The 22,121-nt window shown below is 43.2% G+C and overlaps 1 protein-coding gene across 3 annotated transcripts in view; it reads left to right on the top strand.

Moving 5' to 3' along the window:
* The first annotated feature begins 14,942 nt into the window (after positions 1–14,942).
* The window catches only part of ENTREP1 (endosomal transmembrane epsin interactor 1), a 60,650-nt gene continuing 53,471 nt past the window's right edge, over positions 14,943–22,121 (top strand). For all 3 annotated transcript variants that reach the window (XM_067744217.1, XM_067744216.1, XM_067744218.1), the window contains exon 1: positions 14,943–15,368. In XM_067744217.1, the coding sequence (XP_067600318.1) occupies positions 14,958–15,368 (411 nt within the window). In that variant the 5' untranslated portion in view covers positions 14,943–14,957. The remainder of the gene's footprint in view (positions 15,369–22,121) is intronic.

Below are 22,121 nucleotides of genomic sequence, written 5' to 3'. Positions count from 1 at the left end.
CTTTATATATTTAGGTGCTCTAATGTTCGGTGAGTATATATTTATAATTCTTATATCTTCCTGTTGAATTGACCCTTTTATCATTATATAATAGCCTTTTTTGTCTCTAGAGAGCTTTTGATTTAAAGTCTGTTTTGTCGAAGTGTAGCCACTTCTCCCTTTTTTTGTTTGGTTATCATTTGCAGAGAATATTTTTTTCATCTTTTCACTTTCAGCCAGTGTGTGTCCTTAAATGTAAAGTGAGTCTCTTGTACACAGCACATCACTGGATCCTTTTTTTTTTAGTCCATTCATCCATTCTTTTGATTGGGGTGTGTAATCTATTTATGTTTAAAGTAATTATTAATAGATGAGGACTTACTATTATCATCTTGTTAGCTGTTTTCTATCTTTTTTGCAGTTGTTTTGCCCCTCTCTTCTTCTTTTGTTGTCTTCCTTTGTTATTTGTTTTGTTTTGTTCTTCCTAGTGATTTGCTTTGATTCTTTTCTCTTTGTCTTTTGTGTATCTGTTTATAGGTTTTTTCTTTGTAGTTATCCTGAGGCTTGCATTAAAATATCTTGTAGTTATACCCATCTATTTTAAGTTGATAACAACTGAACTTCAATCACATACAAAAACTGTTAAATCTTGGTTTTTCTGGGGAAATGAGGTCTGGGACCTCCTAGTCTACCATCTTTCTGATGTTACCTCTTTGATATGTGACTTTAATTTCCTAAAGTATTTTGACACTTTCTGTCCAATCCTTCCTCTCCCGTGCTGCAAAACACCTCGTGGTAATTTATATTGTGGTCAGTTTGTCTGTCCTTCTCATGTGTTTATTGGTCATGTATATATCCTCTTCTGTGAAACATCACATCGTGTCTTCTGCTCATTTTCTAATTGGATTGTTTGTCTTTTCATTGTTGAGTTTTGAGAGTTCTTTATGTATTCTAGATACCGGTCCTCTGTCAGATACACAACTGCAAATTTTCTTCTCAATTCATAGCTTATCTTCATGTCCTCTTAACAGCTTTTTGCAAAAGTTTTTAATTTTGATGAGGTCCAATTTTCAATATTGTATGATTGGTGTCAGAACTAGTAAGTCTTTACCAAGATCTAGATTCCAAAGATTTCATCCTATTTTTTCTGAAAGATTTATAACTCTAATATTACATATAAACCTGTGATCTATTTTGGATTAATTTTTGTATAAGGTGTGAGGTTTAGGTCAATGCTCTTTCTTTCTTTCTTTCTTTCCTTCCTTCCTCCCTCCCTCCCTCCCTCCCTCCCTCCCTTCCTTCCTTCCTTCCTTCCTTCCTCCCTTCCCCAGGGATTTCCAGTTGATCCAGCACCATTTGCTTAAAGGATCCTTACTTTTATTTATTTCTCATTCACAAACAGGAGAGGAGACCAACAGACGGAGAAACAGATTTTAATGACATAATTGGATCTAGGCTGTGGCAGGTATAGGAACACTGGATAAAGATAATAATTAGGTAAGAGGGAAGGATTGCCCAGGGAGTAATTAGCGTAGTTACGCACTGTTAAAAACTAAGGAAAATAGGGAGACATTTGATCTATGTGTTTTCCATTTTTAAGGGGGGAGGAAGATTGGTGGGAAAGAGAATGGAAAAAGTCCATCTGCATCTTTGTCCCTAGGTGAAGTAGCAAAGTTGAGCTGTCTTATAATTCTATGGAGAAGGAGGGTGAGGAGTAAAACAGGATAGCATCCAGGTGGGTGTTTCAGGAGATTGTATGCAGCTGATTAGAACCTGGAGAAGACGCTGTTTCCCTCCAGGTAGCCTCCAGGACTATAGCGGTGGCAACACCTCTTGCAGAGCACCCTAACGTCTCTACGGCATGACCAAACTTGGTATCTCCCTGGAGAGGAATGCCAGGGCTGCCTCTAACCCTCTCCTCACTGCATTTGTCCTCTTCAGCTTCCTTGTGATGTTGGAATGTAACTACTTAAGGACTCAAGAGCCTTCCACAAGAGACAGGAAGGTTTTGCATTCCAGTGCTTGGTTCCCTGCTATGTAACCTGCTCCAAATTTTTCCGTTATTTTTTTGGAATGAAAAAACCAAACGCGGTATGGCTTCTTCGGAAAAGCAAGGTGATTGCTCTTCAGCTTGTTTTCAGAAAATAGACACTCTGGAGGGCTCTTTTCAATAGAGATTTAAAATTCAAGAAGAGTGAGGCTGTAAGGAAAAAACTATTTTGAAACAGTTAATTCTGTGTGTGCACTTTGTTAGTGGTTGTAGTGAAATTTGGACCAGAACATAACCAAACATTTTGGCACTTATATGGAGGGAGCAAACAATAGGAAGGGTGATATAACTCACTTAAAATTTTTTGTTTAAAAAAAAAGAGAAAGAGCCACCTGGCTAACTGATTAGCTCTGGGATTCTTCCAGCAGGAGCTATTAACATAAAAGAGGGGAGAATAGGACTATCTAAGTGGTAATGGCTTATTTTCTGTCTTCATTATACAACAAACTGGGTTGCACCTGTAACATACATTCATGCCATATGATTCTTTCACAGCTTTTCTTAATGTAATTTCTTCACATTATCTCCAACACTTGTTATTGCCTATCTTTTCTATTCTAGCCATTCTGGTAGGTGTGAAGTAGTATCTCATTATGATTTTTCCCCAATGTTGAGCATGTTTTCATGTGCTTGTTGGCCGTTTGTATATCCTCTTTGGAGTAATGTTTATTCTGATCATTGCCTATTTTAAAATTGAGTTCCTTGTCTTTTTATTATTGAGTTGTAAGAGTTATTATTGAGTTATTTAGCCTACCAGTCAGATGTATAATTTGTGAAAATTTTCTCCCAATCTGCAGATTGTTTTTTCATTTTCTTCATGGTGTCCTTTGAAGCACAAATTTTTAAAATTTTGATGAAGTGCAATTCATCTATTTTTTCTTTTGTTGCTTGTCCTTTCGGTGTCATATCTAAGAAATCACTGCCTAACTCCAGGTCAGGAAAATTTACTCCTATGTTTTCTTTTAGGGATTTTATGGTTGTATCTCTTACACTTAGGTTTATGAGGTAATTTTTGTGTATTGTGCAAGTTTAATATTCCGTACACGACAAGCAGCTTAAATACACGTTTCCTTATTGCAGCATTTCCCAAGGCTCTTCATTGTTAACAACTTGGTGATATTGACTATGACACAACTCTCCCTCTGTGAGCTGGGGTTCTCCTGCTATACAGCTCTTACCTGAAATTGTCAAGGTCCCTGGGAATATTGAAATGTTTGTGTTGCCAGAGGGAGAAATCTAAATCAAAGTAGCCAGAAAAGGCGATTTTGTTGGAAAGATATCAAGGTACCTCATGTGACGGAAGGAAGAGTTGAAGACCCTGAATGCAGGACGTCTGAGGTGCGGCTGGTCCGGAGGAATGGCTGGAACTAGGACTTGAATGCCACTAGGACAATTCTCTCTCTTGCTCTCTCCCTTCCTCTCTACCCTTCCCCCCTCTTCTCACTCTCACTCTTGCTCTTTCTCTGGGTCTTACTTCCATTTCTCTCTGCCCGTCATCTCCACTCTCCATGCAGGCTGGGTTCCTCCACAAAGCCCACAACAAGACTATGGGCAGGGCTTCCCTGGTGGCGCAGTGGTTGAGAGTCCGCCTGCCGATGCAGGGGACACGGGTTCGTGCCCCGGTCTGGGAAGATCCCATATGCCGCGGAGCGGCTGGGCCCATGAGCCATGGCCGCTGAGCCTGCGCGTCCGGAGCCTGTGCTCCGCAACGGGAGAGGCCACAGCAGTGAGAGGCCCGCGTACAGCAAAAAAAGACTATGGGCAGCTCACAAGACCCTGGACTCCAAGCTCACACCAGAGACTCTTCTTTTTCCCCAGTTCCAGTTTGAAAAACTTCTAGGTAAGATCTCTGATTGGCCACTTGGGGTCATGTGCCCCTCTGGACAGTCAGCACAAGCTTTCTGGTAACACTGAGGGTGGGTTTTATTTGTAAAAAAGACTCTTCAGAAGTTTACTTTGGGTTTAAACAAGTTGTTCTCAATGTATTATAGCTCTAGTTCTTGCAGAACTTTTAATTCTACTTATCATCTTGCAGTTGTTAATCACTTTTTAAGTGCTTTAAATATCATTTGGTCTGTTTGAAAACTCAGTTAATGAAACTGTTTCAACGTTTCAAACATCCTTTATCAATTTAATGTATTTGATTTTCTTTTAAAGTATTTTAATTGCTTGACCAAACAAGCCAATCTTCCTGAAGAGTTAAATAACTCTTAGAAATGCAGTAAATTAGCCTTATAAATAAGGGAAACCTAAAATTCTCATAAGTGTTCCAGTTCTGTGCCTGAACTTGGTAGGATTTCAACATAATATCTTAAGTCTAACTTATTCAATTGAATGTTTTATACTGGAGTTACAAGGCTGTCACTCTAATGGAACAAATTCTCTTCCATATTACAAACATATAGGATATCAAATCTATTCAGAGTCTTTCTAAACACCAAAGTATTAATACCATGGTTTTGATCCCCTTAAAAGAAATTTTTTAAACTAAATTTATTTATTTATTTTTGGCTGCATTGGGTCTTTGTTGCTGTGCACGGGCTTTCTCTAGTTGCGGCGAGTGGGAGCTACTCTTCGATGTGGTGCAAGGGCTACTCATTGTGGTGGCTTCTCTTGTTGCGGAGCACGGGCTCTAGGCACGCGGGCTTCAGTAGTAGTGTCACGTGGGCTTCAGTAGTTGTGGTACACGGGCTCTAGAGCGCAGGCTCTAGTAGTTGTGGTGCAGAGACTTAGTTGCTCCGCGGCATGTGGGATCTTCCTGGACCAGGGCTCGAACCCGTGTCCCTTGCATTGGCAGGCAGATTCTCAACCACTGTGCCACCAGGGAAGCCCTAATATATGGTTTTCTGTGACTGGCTTCTTTCACTTAGAGAAATAGATGCTGAACTTGATCAAACATCTTTTTAGGAAATATTAGAGGGATAGCTTACTTTTTTATTTGGACGTTTCATATGGATTTGTCTGACTTGCAGTCACCATGATGAGGTTGTTCTATTGAAATGGACCAACCAATTGTGGTCCTGAAGGGCGGTGCTGGGAGGGTCCCCTCAGATCAGGTGCCTGCCCCATACCCAATCTGCAGATGGGGGTGGAGTCAGGCAAGAACAAGGCAGCCCTGACTGGGAACGCATGGTTGTGGTAAAGCAAAGAACAGTCCCTGGAAATGAGGACAGAGAGAATTGAAGATGCTTCCTTAATTCAGCTCTTTGTGGGCCCTCTCCCATGTTTTCTGAATCATCTGTAATGTGGTGCACAAAATATTGCTGTGGTATACCGGGAAAGAGACTGAATTAAAAGTCAGAGGCCTAGGTTTTTCCTTTGACTTTGCAGTTTGACTTGAAGGAAATCCCTCTATATCTCTGAACCTCAAGTTCTTCATCTATTTAAAGAGTGAAAATTTACTACCCAGCATGGTTGTTGGTGTATTATGAGATGATGTGACTGAAAGATCTGCACAAACGTGAGACGTATGAGTGTCCAGTGTCTGTCTTCTCACTCTTTCTGATTCTTGGTATCCTGCAAGGTTGCTCCATAGCCCACTGCTTCCTGGAGCTATTTCAGGTTTAACTCTGGTTAAGTGCAGCGTCTACACCCCCCCCCCCCAGTGCATGTTGCCATTGGGGGTCTCTGTTTATAAGGCCCATTATCAGTGACCTCTGGGGTCCTCAGAGGTTTTCCCCAGGCTGCATCCATCCACACTTCCAAGAACACTGAAAACCAGGCACCACTGCCTCCCACCCTACTCCCACTTTAGGTCTCCACTCACCCACTCCATCCCAGCAAAGATGGTTTGGTTGTTAGTTACATCAGTCCCCTCAGAGGTCTGTCATAGCCAAGCTCATCCTTAGTCATATTCTAAGCTGCAAAGGCTATGAGTTGAAGAGGGGCACAGCTCCTGCTCTCTGAGCTACGTTCTGAGGCTGACACATAACATAGCCACAAGTGGGACACCTGATATGTGGGTGGCAGGTAGCCTGACACCAGGGCTGTGGGGCCCTGGCCTGTCTTTCAGCTTCATTTACACACACACACACACACACACACACACACCTTTCTTTGTAGTTTCCCATTGAGATGATTCATAATCAGGATATTCCTCTTCAAAGGAGACCAAGGCACCTGGAGAAGAGAGAAATTCTATATGCTTGCATTTAGAATTATATGTCAGAGCTGGAAAGAACCTTGTACATGATCCAGTCTAAATCCCGCCCCATCTCTCTCCCATCCCTCGTTAATGGAAAAGACTGAAGCTCATTGAGGTGATGTGACTTGTCTAAGATCACACAGCAAGTGAGAGAAAAAGCAAAGATTACTCATTCATTCATTCAATAAAAGTTTATTGATTCCTGTTTACCAGGCACTGCTCTAGGAGGTGAGAATATAGGCTTATTCCACACAAAATCCCTCGTGGAGCTTACATTTGTCATATCTCCATGGAGATAATAAACAATGTAATGCCAGATGGTGTTAAGTACCAGGAATAAATCCAGAATATGAAGATAGGGAGTGAAGGAGGAGGGGAAGTGCCACATTTGATACGAAGGTCAGGGATGATTTCCCTAAAAAGTGACTACAATAAGGGAACAAGACACTTCCGGGAGAAGAGCATTCCAGATAGAACAGCAAGTGCAAAGGCCCTGGTGCAGTAAGGAGGCCAATAAGACCAAGATGTCTAGATTTGCCATCCTGAGCTCCTTCATCAAACCACACTGCCACTGAGTCATCAGGGGTGTCCCAAGGGACTTCATGCCACATAATGTGTCCAGGTTTGAGGATGACTATATAAACCCAGAGTCACCATGCTGCCTGGGTTGGAACAGAACTTGTGTCCCCCATGTGTACAACATTGACCCAGTACCTCAGTGTAACATAATAGAAACAGCTCTGAGCTGGGGATCAGGAGACCTGTTCTATTGAGTGAGTCATCTAGGTCAAGCCCTCTTGGAAGATCAGATTGTTGCTTAAAAACGTTTTTTTTTATATTTATTTTTGGCTGTGTTGGGTCTTCGTTGCTGCATGCGGGCTTTCTCTAGTTGCAGCGAGCGGGGGCTACTCTTTGCTGCAGTGCGCGGGCCTCTCATTGCAGTGGCTTCTCTCATTGCGGAGCACGGGCTCTAGGTGCGTGGGCCTCAGTAGTTGCGGCATGTGAGCTCAGTAGTTGTGGCTCGCGGGCTCTAGAGTGCAGGCTCAGTAGTTGTGGTACACAGGCCCAGCTGTTCCGTGGCATGTGGGATCTTCCCGGACCAGGGCTCGAACCCATGTCCCCTGCATTGGCAGGCGGATTCTTAACCACTGTTCCACCAGGGAAGCCCTTACATCTCCTTTCTAGTCAAACTGGTATGGATTAGCCTGTTGAGCTTTGGTGGAAAGAATCTGAACAAATACACAGCCAACTCCTTCATAGCCAAACCTACTACTTAGTAGATGGTCTGGGTGGACTTAGTCTTGAGAGCTGGCAAGAAGGGCACACATGGCTGGCTCTTCATTTGGTAATCACTGCCAGTGCTGAGCAGAAACCGAAGTCCTCCCGTGTTTCAAAAATGATCCTGTCTTGACGATGCCACAAAAATATGAGCTACCTTTCTGGAGTGTCTCCCACGTGCAGAGTCTAGACAGGAATCTAGACAAGATGTCAGGCAATCACAATAGGGTGTGGCGAAGACCATGCTGGGAAGTAGAGAGTGAAAGAAAGCACCAAGCAGGCTCACCTTACCTGGCCTCTGGGGGGCCTCGTGGGGGTGTCGAGGACAACTTTCCAGAGCACAGGAGCTCCAGTCTGTAACTGGGGGTGAGTAGGAGTGTCCTGGGAAAATGTTAGGTAGGCTGAGCGCCAAGGAGGTAAGCATGCAACAGTATTTTTGGCAGAGGGAACAGCACGTTTAAAAGCCCCAAAGTAAAAATGAGCCTGGGATAAGAGACTGATGTATGTCAAGATACCAATTTATAAAATCAGAGCAAGATGTGCAAGCGAGCGTGTGAGAGGCTTTCAGATGCGCAGAACTCACATCTGCTATCAAGGGCAGCCTGTTTCTCAAATCAGAAGAGGTGCGAGAGTGATTCAGTATCATACCATTTCATGGAGAGCAACTTTATTCTCGTGCTATGGACTGTTGAGAGACAAACAGTGACTACGAGCACAAGAGGCCCAAAGATGAATAGTTTTCCTTTCGTTTCTTCCTCTTCTTTTTTGGCTCAGTTCAGCTAAGGAGCTACCTCATAGAGATGTGAGTATTCCAAATAACGCACACAAAGCCTGGTCAGAGCAGACTGCCAAGACCAGTAGCTAGTGTTATGAGGAGGTTCAGAGAAAGCACAAGGTTGCTCCTTTTCCTGCATCTTAAGCTCCACGTTCCTCATTCTCAGTTCCTGTCCCAGGTACATCCTCTCACAGGATGACTGACAGCAGTTGTGCCCTCTCCATGCGGGGGAGACCCCACCTCTTTCTCCCTGGATGACCAAGTGGTCTTCAGTAGGTCAATGGCTAACGCATTTTAAATCCAGTGAATCTGTACATTTCCCATAGGTAGTCAGTCTTGAAAAACCCAATATGTGGGGACATCCACAGCTCCGTCTACATGGGCCATACCAAGCCCAGGCCAAATCCCTCTCGTCCTCTCTCCTCTGGTTTGATGGGCAGGAATGCCCATCCTCTGACTCTCTTTGGGGGCCCGAGGTTTTGTCTTCTGTGAATAGTTGCTAGAAAGAAGAAAACATGCACATACACACGCACACAGATGGAAAGGTATATTGGTCTCTGAGACATAGCTTTTGAGGGCATCTCCAACCTCTGGGGAACTTTTACTAAATAAATATGCTTGGGCCTCACCCCAACACACACCTCATAAATCAGTATCTCAGCAACTGGGGGCTTAGAAATTATATATATATAATTAATTATTTCTTTTTTGTTTTTATTGAAGTACAATTGACTCATAATATTATATTAGTTTCAAGTGTACAACATAGTGATTCAATATTTTTTTTTTTTTTTTTTTTTTTTTTGGCGGTACGTGGGCCTCTCACTGTTGTGGCCTCTCCCGTCGCGGAGCACAGGCTCCAGATGCACAGGCTCAGTGGCCATGGCTCACGGGCCTAGCCACTCCGCAGCATGTGGGATCTTCCCGGACTGGGGCACGAACCCGTGTCCCCTGCATCGGCAGGCGGACTCTCAACCACTGCGCCACCAGGGAAGCCCAGTGATTCAATATTTTTATACATTACAAAATGATCACCATGATAAGTCTAGTTATCATCTGTCACCGTACAAAGTTATCACAATATTATTGACTCTATTGCCTGTGCTGTACATTAGAGTCCCTGTGATTTATTTATTTTATAACTGGAAGTGTGTACCTCTTTTTTTTTTGGCCACGCTGTGTGGCATGTGGGATCTTATTTCCTCGATTAGGGCTCGAACCCATCCCCCTGGCATTGGGAACATGGAGTCTTAACCACTGGATCGCCAGGGAAATCCCAGGAATTATGTATCTCTTTATCTCCTCTTCTATACAGAGGTGGTTCCAGGGGGGAAGGGGGGACGTGGGATGAGTGGAATAGGTGAGGGACAAGTTGGATATATTTTTTAAGCTCCCCTAGTGAGTCTGACAATCACCCCAGACCAAGAGCCCCTTAGTGGAGGATATGAAGTCTGCTCACATCTGGCAAACACAGCCTACCTTGTTATCCTACAGCATTTTCCTAAACATCTTTGTTCCTAAAAGTTCTAGGCTTCACATTTGCATAACTAAAAGTCTTGTTCAAGAGATTTCTTTAAAACAAAGGGATGGTCTCCACTCAAAGATGAATTAATTACAGCTTTGACTTATACAGAAACTTGAACCTGCAGGAAGCTCTGGTATTACAAGGTTTTACACACACACACCCACACAAATACACAAGTTCTCTCTCACACACACACTTATAAAACACATTTTATTACATATATTTGTGTAGCTTATCTCCCTTAGAAAGTTATAAGCCATAAATAATTTTTACGGCAGTTGACTTGAATTGTATTTTGTGAGATTTGCGTTATAAGAAGCTCTTCAGTATTTAATTTCAGCAATGTGAAAAGTATGGCTGCAGCCCTTCCCGTTTAACAAATAAGTCTGTCTTGGGGCCGGTGGCGTTAGAAATCCTTACAACCAGTCTGCACCATTATTTCAGAAAAATGGGGTGCCTGGTTTGTCCAGCTCTGCTCAGGGTTACTTTCTTTTCTTCCTTTCTCTCTCTCTCAATTAAAAAAAAAAAATTCCATAGCTCTTTCCTTGCGAAGTGAATTGTTATTATGGAAGTTGCCATTCCATTTCCTGGACACAATCCTTGTACAAAATTGTACCTCGTGGAAAACCAGGAGACCATGGAACTGGAGGCCTTAAAGTTTAGAATGAAGGACTTTTCATTTTGCCTGGGTATTTTGGGTCTGAAAGTTTACCATTCTGCACCCCAATTCACCTGCTTTTCTTGGTCTCTGCTCTCTTACTGGTGACCTGACAAATCATGGTGATGAGAATGGCTTGATTTCAAAATGCAGGCCTTGGGGATTCCATGTGATGACATGGTCCAGCCTCAGGCGGATGAAGCATCACAAATTTGCACTTGACAGATGAAGCAGTTGAGGCTAGAGAAGCTTGATGCTGCTAAAGATCACAGAGTGGAGGAGGGGCTAGGGCCCTGGATGTCTGGCTCCTAATACAGTCCCCTTTCCATTAGAACCCAGTGGTCTAAGCCCTTCCTGTGCATTAGAATCACCTGAGCAGCAGTGTCTGCCTGGGGACCAGCCAGACTCCTCCCTCCAACATATTTACATCTCAGTTTGTCTTCAAGCCAAATCCTCTGTCTTCCCCTTCCAGCTAATTTGCTACTTCTTAGTCCCTTCCCATGTAAAAATCCCCATGTAAAGATTCTCGAGTCTGGCTACTACCATCCATTAACATTTTTTAAAAATTTGTTAAAATGTAGGCTCCCCATCCTCTCCAGAGTGTCAGATTCCATGCAGGAGGAGTAAGCCCATGAACCTGCATTTTGACCTGCTTCCGGAGTGGTTATTTAGTCCTTGGACCAAACTCTGCGAAGCTGCTCCAGAGTAGCCATGCTGAATGAGGACTTCTAGATTCCATTCTGCCTTACTCAGAGAAGCTCTTCTCGTAAAATGCAAGCACTGGAGGCAGGTTGCCAGGGAACAAGTTTTGAGGAGTTTCTGCAACGGCTCTCACTCTAACGGGGAATAACCTCCTGTAATTAGCTGACACGTTGGGGCTTCTGAGAAATGGTGGGAAGAACTGAAGAGTTTGTGTTAAAGTGCCCAGCGTAACCTGAGTGAGAGAACCTGAATTCCTGGGAGGTAAAGTCTTTGAGTTCGGGGAGTGGAAAATGAGGTAGAGGGAAGGGAAGAGTTGATGGAAATTTCTCCTCCTCGGATTTGGCTTTGATATCGAGGAAAGCTGGCAGCTGGGTTCCACCCAACAATACACTACAATCGTTGTTTCCTTGAACTTTCACCTACATAATGAGATGCCTGGTCAAATTTTCCATGTGTTCTTCTTTAATTACTTTTAATATTTTTTGGTAAGGGCTTTATTGAGTCATATAGATTCACATGTAATCTTTATTGAGATACAATTCACCCATTTAAAGTGTTCGATTCAATGGTTTTTAGTATATGCACAAAGTTATGCAATCATCATCATAATAGATTTTGGATTCTTTTCACCTGAAAAAGTAAACTGAGCCTTTAGCTATAACCCTCCCCCAATTCAATCCTCTAACACACCCCCTCTGCCCCCATCCCTAAGCAACCATTAATCTACTTTCTTTCTCTACGGATTTGTCTGCTCTGGAGATTTCATATAAATGGAATCATATAATATATGGTATTTTGTGACGATCTTCTTTCACTTAGCGTGATGTTTTCAAGGTTCATTCACGTCGTAGCATGTTCCACTACTTCACCCTTTTTTATTGCTGAAAATACTCGATTGCATGGCTATCCTGCATTTTGTTTATGCAGGATAAACAAATTCATCCATAATACCACATTTTGTTTATTCATTCATCCACATTTGGGTTGCTTCCACCTTTTGGGCTATTGCGAATAAAGCTAATTGTGTCCAAGCTTTTATGTGGATACGTTTTCACTTCTCTTGGGTATACACCTAGGAGTGGAATTACTGGGTCAAATGATAATACTATGTTTAACTTTTTGAGGAACTGCCAGACTGTTTTCCAAAATCCTCACTTAATTTTTTAAAGCCAACCTGAAATCAATGGCTCTGAATCATCATATAAGAATTTAGTTACATACAACTCAGCTTGATCACGTATAAATAAGGACTTACTGTAAGCAACTGCTTGGCAGATGCAAAGAGTCAAGCCTGGGTTATAAAAGTCAAAGCTCAAATACTCAAGAGTGCTATTTGGTATAATCTTAAAGGTTGGAGCAATTTTTTATGGATTTGTGTTTATGAAAAAGAATCTTCACAGCTATAAATGTGGCCAATAACAACAACATAAAATAAAATTACTGCACAACAACTCTTAATTAGAAGCTTTGAAAAACGTTTAGTGGCCTGAAAAAATAAGTAAAGCTATTGGATAAAACTATCTATGGATTTAAGTTACCCTCGGCTATCATCGTTTCTGTATAGGGAAATAGACAAAAAATTTAAGAAGAAAGGACTTAGAAATACTTTAAAGTGTTTAAATATAAAATGCAGAGAACTGCACAAAATGTAACTCCATAAATTTTCTCAAAATGAGTCTCACTCATGTAACTGTCACCCACAGCAAGAAGCAGATGGTTATCAGCTCCCCTGGAGCTCTCCCTTTCCAGCCATTAACCATCCAACGGAAGAGGATATCTGACTTCTAGCACCAACTTACCCAGACCCAAAGAATACATTTTTTTTTTTTTTTTTTTTGCGGTACGCGGGCCTCTCACTGTTGTGGCCTCTCCCGTTGCGGAGCACAGGCTCCGGACGCGCAGGCTCAGCGGCCATGGCTCATGGGCCTAGCCGCTCCACAGCATGTGGGATATTCCCGGACCGGGGCACGAACCCGTGTCCCCTGCATCGGCAGGCGGACTCTCAACCACTGCGCCACCAAGGAAGCCCAATAATACATTTTTGACAGTATATTTCAGGTGTCAGGGACTGACCACAGGAATAGATTTAAGCTGAGAGAATTTCCCAAGACTCAATCAGACTTTTTTATATTTCACAATATAGTAGAATCTTAAAAATTAAATACCTTTAAGCTTGTGCATAAAATAAAATGTACAAACTAGCACACAAGAAGCTTTCAGTTTAACATCACCTGCCATTTAAGAATATGTACTGTAAAATGTTTTAAAGTGCATGAAACAACATACTTCAAATGTTTATTTTAAAAGACAGGTCCATTTTTTTCTCCAGGATTTGAAGTTTATTTTCAAGAGGAGTTTGTAAAAGAAGTCCTTGGTACTATTAATCACAGGTGCTTTATTTATTTTATTTTTTAACATTTTTATTGGAGTATAATTGCTTTACAATGTTGTGTTGGTTTCTGCTGTATAACAAAGTGAATCAGCTATATGTATACATATATCCCCATATCCCCTCCCTCTTGCATCTATCTCCCTACCACCCTCCCTATCTCACCCCTCTAGGTGGTCACAAAGCACCGAAATGATCTCCCTGTCACAGGTGCTTTAATTATTCAAAAAGTGTACATGTAAACACACATGCACATTGGCAGTGCATCACACTGCGGGCTGAAGTAAGTAATGACCAAAATAAATATAGCCTTTGCAAGCAGAGCATAAAAACGGATACACATTTCCTTTGGTTTATTGGACAGGAGGATATAAAATACCCTCACCTTACTGATAAAATGAGAAGCCTAATACAAAGGCTGTCTTACTGCAAAGCGACACTGCTCTGGTTCTTAACCTGGGGAAAAAAAAAAAAACTATTATGATCATTTTATGTATACGAACACTTTCAACACATAAGAATTCTTCCGAGGGAAGGGTAGACTATTAGGTAAAATCATTTTACAAAGGCGAGTCAGTTTTTTAAGCTCTAAATATATCTTATAAATTACCAAAAACAGATTATGTTTTTATTAGGCTGTTTCTTTGGAAGTTTGGGATTCTACATTCTACCAGGTGATGCCTAATACAGCTCATGAGTCAAGATGAGTCGGCCACAGAGTGTAACCCTTGCCACGCGCTCCGGGCCGCCCCCGCTTCTTTCTTTCTGGAGGCGGGATACTTCCAAGGTAACCTTGGGCTCCTGCTCGCTCCTACTCTGGTGCAGGGAAAGCACTCCCCCCCCCCCCACCGCCACGCCTCATCTTCCTGCCACCCTCCCTCCCCGGGGGAAAAAGTTTAAAGCCAGGCTCCCTTCGTATTAAAGGTTGCCAGAGTCGCTCTCTGGGCTGGACCTGAAGGGGCCGAGGGTCCACAGCGCTTCGGCGACGCTCCTGTCCCGCCCCAGCTTGGCGGGTGGGGACAGTCTCAGACCGTCGGCTGCCTGTACCTCCGCGCCCAGACTGCCGTTCCCTCCTAGCCCGAGGGACCAATTTTAAATATTGGGGCAGGGCACCTTTCCTGGAGACCGGGGAGCGAGCGTGGGTTCGGCCGGACCCCAAAGGGTGGCGGCGCTGCGCGGCGTGAGCGAAGGGCGCGCGTGGGTGTGCCCGGGTGGGAGTGGGGCGCACCCGGGCGGCCGGAGGCGGACCCGCCGGCTGGCAGGTGGGTGCGGCCGGCGGGAGTCGGGGCGGCGGCAGCGGCGGCGGCGGCAGCAGCAGCAGCAAGTGGTTGCGCCGTGCGTATTTCCTTCCCTCCCCCTGGGCCTCGGAGCCCGCCCTCTTGCCCAGTGCGCGGCGCCCGCGGCTCCGCTCCGCGTCCTCTTACCGCCGCCACCGGCCGCTCCTTCCCCGCCCGTCCATGTCCCTGCCCGTGGTGCTCCCGGGCTCCTGCTGCCCTGTGGCTGGGCTCTCGGGCGGGCCGCAGGCCGGGGGCCCGGGCACCGCGGCGGCCGCCGCCCAGGAGCCGCCGCTGCCCCCGCTACGGCCGCGCTGGCCCCGGGCCGCGCTGCAGCCCCCGGCGCGGCCTCGCTGCGCGGCCACCGCCGCCGCCGCCGGGGTGCTGGCCCCGCCGCCCGCGCTCTCCTCCCGCCGGGCCGCCGCCGCCGCCGCGGCCCCGGGATCGGCGCTGCTGCCCGCTCGCCCGCTGTTGTCGCTCGGTCTGCTGCAGCTGATCCTGGGCTGCTGTATGGTGGCACTCAGCTTCGGGGCGCTGTCGCTGAGCAGCTCCCCGCAGGTGAAGAACTCGTGCCCGTTCTGGGCCGGCTCTTCGGTGAGTGCCGCGCGTGCCCCGCTCACTTCGGCAGGGCCCACCCGGGGAGCAGGGGGGCTCAGGCCGTTCGCCTCCACTGCCCCGTGATTGATCCTTCGGGAGCACAGCCCTTCAGGCCAGTTGAAGTTTTTGGAGGCGTTGAGGCTGGGGAAAAATAAAGGGGTAAGAGAGAGAGGAATTCTGGGGTGAATTGGGTTGCACCTGGACAGTGTCTGTTCCTTGTAGGCTAAAGGGTTTTGTTGTTCCTGTCAAACTAATAGAATCAACCCGATTTCCGGCTCTTTGGGAGATTGGAAGGATGGGGGTGGGTGACAAAAAAGCGGGAAGAAAATGAATAAACTTCTTTCAGCTATTGAGTATTTACTTGCTGACAACGTCCGCACGGGGAGGGCAAGGATCTTGATCTGTTTTGTTCACTGATGTATCAACAGTGCCTGGCACATAGTAGGAGTATTTGTGGGATGGATGAAGTGACAGGTTGGCGCACGTCACTTGTTTTTATTCCGGACTAAGGCACAAGTAAATGTTAAGTGTCTGGTGTAGGCTAGCTCCACTGTATCTGGGGACGAGTTCAGGAGGTAATAACAGGGTGTGTGAACGCACCCACGTACTTGGTCATTAAAGGAGGGCCCTAAGCCCGCACTAGGTTCCTGGAGCCACGCAGACTGATGGGCAGAATTTAATTCTCCAGAACCCGAACCCATCGTGGATGAGCTTGCCGAAGTCCCAACTAGCCGGAGATGTCTGCCCCGCTCCGTTACAGGCCCTACCGGCCCTGCCTCCTCGGACAGGAAGGGTGTTCTGGGGCAAAAGGCTGCTGCCCTCGAGCGTTTATGGAAACTGGTGGCTGCTCGTCCCTGCCTCCTAACGATTTCACAGCTTCCAAGGCATCCTGCGTCTTGAGGTTTGCTGAGGATTGAGAGACCTGGAAATAGGTTTTCGTGGAATGATTGTGGAAGATGAATATTTAAAGTAAACGACCTTTCTCTAAACTAAATCTAAAAGCCTGGCAATGCCTATAGTTTTTACTAAGATCTGTAATGAATGTATATTTTGAATGGCTGAAAATTGGCCTTGCAGGTCCACACAAACCCAGATTCAAGACCAAATTTTAAGAATATAGGGAGAACTAATTGAACCCAAAGTAATTGTTTGAAAGAACTGTAAGAACATTAGGTACCTAGAGCCTGGCCTGGCATTTTATACTTAAACTGATGCCAGTTTGTTCTTTTTGAAATACTTTAATGCTGGATGATCTTACTGTGGTGGGTGGAATTCACAATCTGTGCATCGTGTAAAAGGAATCCCACCCTCCTGGCCCTACCCTTGGGCTCTCCCACTGGCCTCTGGGAGTCCTTTAAAACTTCAGAAAGAGGAGTATTCCCAACAGGGTAGGGATTAGATCCGTTATGCTCCTTAGTCCGCTTGTCAGACTAAATTCAGCCAAATGGTGGCTGCATTTTATTTCTCTAAATACCATGGGGCAGAAGTGACTCTTGCATACATTTTTAGGGATTTGCTCTTTGTAAAATCATAATCTCTTGTCTTCTCAAAGATAGCTAGTTTAGGATTATTGAAAACTATTTTTTTCTCTCCTAAAATTAAACCCCTAAATCAGTGTACTATTGTGAATTATTTCAGAGGTAAATACACTTTAGATGTCAGTCAAGCCATAGTTAGATTTGATGAACTATTAAAAAAGAAAAAAAAAAAGAGGAATCAACCAGAAGATAAAGGCTGCTAACTTGGGCCTGCTGGCTGGGCACATCCTTGTCTGTGGGACCCAGTAAACCAGAGCTGGGAAAGAATGAGTGATTTGGAACTAAGTCTCTTCCACAGGGTCCTTTTCCCACACTGTGCCCCCAACTCTATACGCAAACTTGCAACTGTTTGTTATTCTTATTTGTTGTGGCCTGTTTTTGAGGTTGTCCTCAGAATTTGCAAAGTGACAACAGAACCGACAGATAGTACATGTCCAGAGCAACTAAATAGGATTTGAGAATGGCGTCAAGCCCCATGACTCTCCTGGTGTTGCAGGAAAAAAGTCTCAGCAGTAGCATACCTTTTGAGTTTATGTATGTGAGAGAGATGGTTTTTTTTAAACTCTGCTTTATGGAAAATTTTAAATTTATTCAGACACTGTACAATGAATCTTCATATACCCCTCACCCAGCTCTAACAGTTGTTTTATCTCCTGTACCTCTTTCTGGCTCTGCTGCCGGCTCTATGTGTTCTTTTTTTTGGGCAGCACCGGGCAGCTTGTGGGATCTTAGTTCCCCGGGCTCTTGGCAGTGAAAGCGCAGAGTCCTAACCGCTGCACCACCAGGGAATTCCCTCTATGTGTTCTGATAACTCCAGAAGGATGGGTGTTCTAAGCAGGGTAGAAATTAGCTTCAGCGTGCCCTCTAGTCCATTTGTCAGATTCACTTCCCACGTTATTTTGAAACAAATCTCAGACATCACATCATTACACCTGTAAATATTTCAATACATGTATGTTTTTAAAAAGAAAATGTAAGTGGACTAGAGAGACAGCAGAGAAGTGACCAGGAAGTCTTAAGAACCCCACTCTACCTTTAAAATTTTATTTTGAAAATTTTAAATCTCAACACATATAGAAAGAACCCCCATTGACCCGTCACCCAGCTTCAGTAGTTATCAACATTTACATGGTCACTGTATACTCACACCTACTCCCCCTTGGTAACACCCACTGGATTATTTTAAGGCAAATCTCCAGTATTGTAGTTTCAGCATTAAATATTTCAGAATGTATTTCTAAAAGAAAGGGGCTTAATAGTTAACAGGAAGGGGCTTGATAGCACGTTGTAACTAATTTAAAGACAGCTAAACTAAAGTTTTTATGAGAAAAGCTTAAGAATTATGACTTGAGGACTGCAGAATTTTTTTTAAATGACAGCTTTATTGAGATATAATTCACATTCCATTTAAATCTACTTATATCACCCATTTAAAGTGTGCAGTTCAATGATTTTTATTAAATTCACAGTTTTGCAACCATCTCCACAATCAATTTTAGAAAATTTTCATCACCCCCCCAAAAGAAACCCTGTACCCATTAACAGTCATACCCCATTTCTTCCTTACTCCATTATCCCTAAGCAACCGCTGATCAATTTACTTTATGTCTCTATGGATTTGTTATTCTGACCATTTCATATAAATGGGATCATACAACAAATGGTCCTTTGTGACTGGCTTCTTTCACTTGGCATAACATTTTCAAGGCACATCCATGTTGTGACATGTATCACTACTTCATTCCTGTTTATGGACAAATGAGATCCCATTGTGTTGCTATACCATGTTTTATTTATCGCTCAGAAGTTTGACTGGCATATGAAAGTAGGTAGTTGAGTGGCAGTGCCAGCTTAAGTCTAAGGTTACTTCAAACCCACGTAGGAACACAGTAGAAGGATATCCTCATATTTCAAGCTTTGAATGACCATTATATGCCTGAGTCTGCTGTATCAACTAAGTCAGCAAATCTTTTGGCTGCAGTAAAAATTTTGCTCATAAGGGACAAATATATTCATTTGAAAGGACTATTTTGTTAAACACACTATAGTTCAAGAATATTTTTCCATATATACCGCTGTAAGTGTTATTCTCACCTTGAGCCCAAGATTTGGAGTCTTCCTTCACTTGTCTGAACCTTGAAGGTGTATTTTATCTATTGTAATACATGTTTGAGAATTAACAAGTCCTATAAAGACTCTTTTCCCATACTTTACATACTTACTTTCAACAACTTGAAGGGAGTGTTTTTAATGTGCTTATTGTTTTTGAGCACTCTGTGATCATTTATTTTCTTGCTGGTGTCCTTGGTTAATGACTCAATCTATTATTATTCCCAAAGTTCATGAAACTAAGCGAGTAGACACTTTAAAAACGTGCTGAAGTTTGACCCAGGTGAGGGCAGAGGGAGGATCTCCATGTCCGTGTTCAGGCCACGCTATCCTGGCTCCTGATTTGGAGGCATAGTTAGCTAATAGTAGTTAGATTCCACTGGGACTACGGGAGACCAGCCTACCACACTGTTTTAGATTAATGGAAGAGTAGAGAGAGTTGCATTGGTTCGTGTCTCCCTCAAAAAACAAAATTCCTGACTCTGATGACGTATATGATCCTTGGGAGATATTTCAGGCAAGTGGTAGAGAATTAGTTATTGTTTTTTGTTTTTCTCTGGGGGCCCTAATAGCCTTTATCATCTACATACATTCATGTCTCTCTGTTGAAGTCACTGACCTGAACTCATGGTCCCCCCTCCCTTGAGTCTGTGATTCTTTGGCAAGATTCCAGTTCCTTATAAAGAGACAGACATTGGTGAACCTTAAGGTAAACCTATTAAAAAAAATTTACAATGACAGAGTGTAAAAAAAAAGAATGAATGGTCCAGAGTGGAAACTAACACAAAAATTCTAGTCTCTACCAGTTAAACAACAGTAAGTACATTTTTTTCTATCATAATCATCAAATACTACTTTAATATTGAAGGAGTATTTTTAAGTATAACTTTTGAGATGAATTTAATTTTCTTTAGTCCTTTATTTTACACAACAGCAGAGTCACATGATAAGTTCTTTTTCTAATTGGAGTATAATTGCTTTACAATATTGTGTTAGTTTATACTGTACAGCAAAGTGAATCAGCTATACGTATACATATATCCCCTCCGTTTTGGATTTCCTTCCCATTTAGGCCCCCACAGAGCACTGAGTAGAGTTCCCTGTGCTATACAGTAGGTTCTCATTAGTTATCTATTTTATACATAGTAGTGTATATATGTCAATCCCAATCTCCCAATTCCTCCCACCCCACCCCCTTTCCCCCTTGGTATCCATATGTTTGTTCTTCTCTACGTCTGTGTCTCTATTTCTGCTTTGTAAATAAGATCGTCTGTACCCATTTCTTCAGATTTCACATATATGCGTTAATGTGATATTTGCTTTTCTCTTTCTGACTTACTTCACTCTGTATGACAGTCTCTAGGTCCATCCATGATGATAAGTTCTTGAGCAGGTCATTGAGCCTCTCAACCTCAGTTACTCATCTGTAAAATGGGTGGGATGATTCTTGCCTCAGAATTGATTTTGTGAGAGTGTGATTAGAGAACATTTAGGAAAATGCTTCGTTGCTGAGTCCTAGCCCCAGGCCTGGCACATACTAGAACTTCTATCAATGTTTTTTAAACATCAAGGCAATATTTAATTAAGATAAGGTGAACAGTCTAGTTTTTTTTGTTTGTTTGTTTTTTGGTGGGACATTGTGGTAACCAACAAGCGTACATGAGAAATACCCAGTTGTCCACTTTGTCAGATCTTTTACTGAGTTACCCTGGGCAGATAAAGAAGGATACGTGCACACATACATTTAAAAAATATATCCAGTGTAAAAGCTATAGGGCAAGATAGGTTATTAAGAAGTGGGACACCTATAACATGGCTCTTTTTAACTCTATGTTTAGATATGGCAACTTTTGACAAACAATTCAGAACATTTTTGCCCTAAGGTATGTTAATGGATTAACACAGAAAAATAAGGTAGTAGAATTACATGCTTTTGACTTTAATGATTTGATTTTTAAGCTGGAAAGTTAAGGCACATTCACCACATATGGTGGGTAACAGTGATTCTTGCCTGGAGTATCGTAGAATCCTTCTTTGCAATATCAGAAAAAAAGAAAGGCCTCTGCTTTTCCCCATGAGCTACAAAGAATGGGTCACAAGTGAGTGAAACCAAAATTGTAATAAATCTCATTATGGTGATATAGAGATAATTTGGTGTTAGAAAATAGGTTCTCGCCTGTTTATTCCGAGCAAGTTGCATCTTGCACTGGGTGGAAAGAATGCTGATGGAGTTGCTTTTTGCTGTTGATGTACTCTTTCAAGAAGCACGGGAGTGAAAAATATGTTTAGGCTTACATAGTCATCTTTGAGCAAGTTCATCTCCTGTTTTTGACCTTCATTCATTTATTTATTCATCATCCATTCAGTTGTTCGTTGACTCTTGCCGTAACTAATTGAGTGCCTCTAGCAGCCTTTAGTGGTACTTGAGTGAATATTCAGAGATCCAAGCCCTCATGAGATTGCAAGTGAGTGTAGAACACAATTGAACAAGGAATAGCATTATGGGGTAATGGAAGGCCAGTGTTAAGGGATCTTGAGTCCCTTCTGATGGAGCTCCAGGTGCTGCTGCCATTGATGGAAGCGGAGGCATTGAATACTCTGCCTCTTCCTCTTTCACTTCCCCATCCTCTCTCCCCAGTCATGAATTGCACACCCCTCCCCGAAATGTGAACCTCCATTCCCTTCAGTCTTGAGCTCTTAAACGATTCATCCCCAGCTGCAGCACTTTTATTCCACATTCCAGAGGCTTCCTACTTCCTCTGCTTCCCCTTCTCTTATCTCACCACTCACGGGGTTCCCCAAGTGTGTTGGGCTTACTTAATCTTGAAGAATGGGAGGGCAGGGCTCAGGACTGAGGTGGATGTAACTACAACTCCCACCTACAACTAGAATGTAGTTTCTTGAAGCATCCTATAAAGAAGGGTGGTTTACAAAAATCCTGTCGAAATTTAACATTTGTGTGTGCTGAGTCTACAAAACAATTCAAATGGAAATGATATCTTTAAGTATTTTGTCTTCCAACCCATGAATGTGGTATATGTCTTGATTTATTTGGGTCTTTAATATTGATCAATAAGCTTTATATTTCTTCCTACTGAGGTCT

This window comes from Pseudorca crassidens, chromosome 7, assembly GCF_039906515.1.
Source record: "Pseudorca crassidens isolate mPseCra1 chromosome 7, mPseCra1.hap1, whole genome shotgun sequence".
In the NCBI taxonomy this organism is placed as follows: domain Eukaryota; kingdom Metazoa; phylum Chordata; class Mammalia; order Artiodactyla; family Delphinidae; genus Pseudorca; species Pseudorca crassidens.
This window is presented reverse-complemented; position numbering and strand designations above follow the sequence as displayed.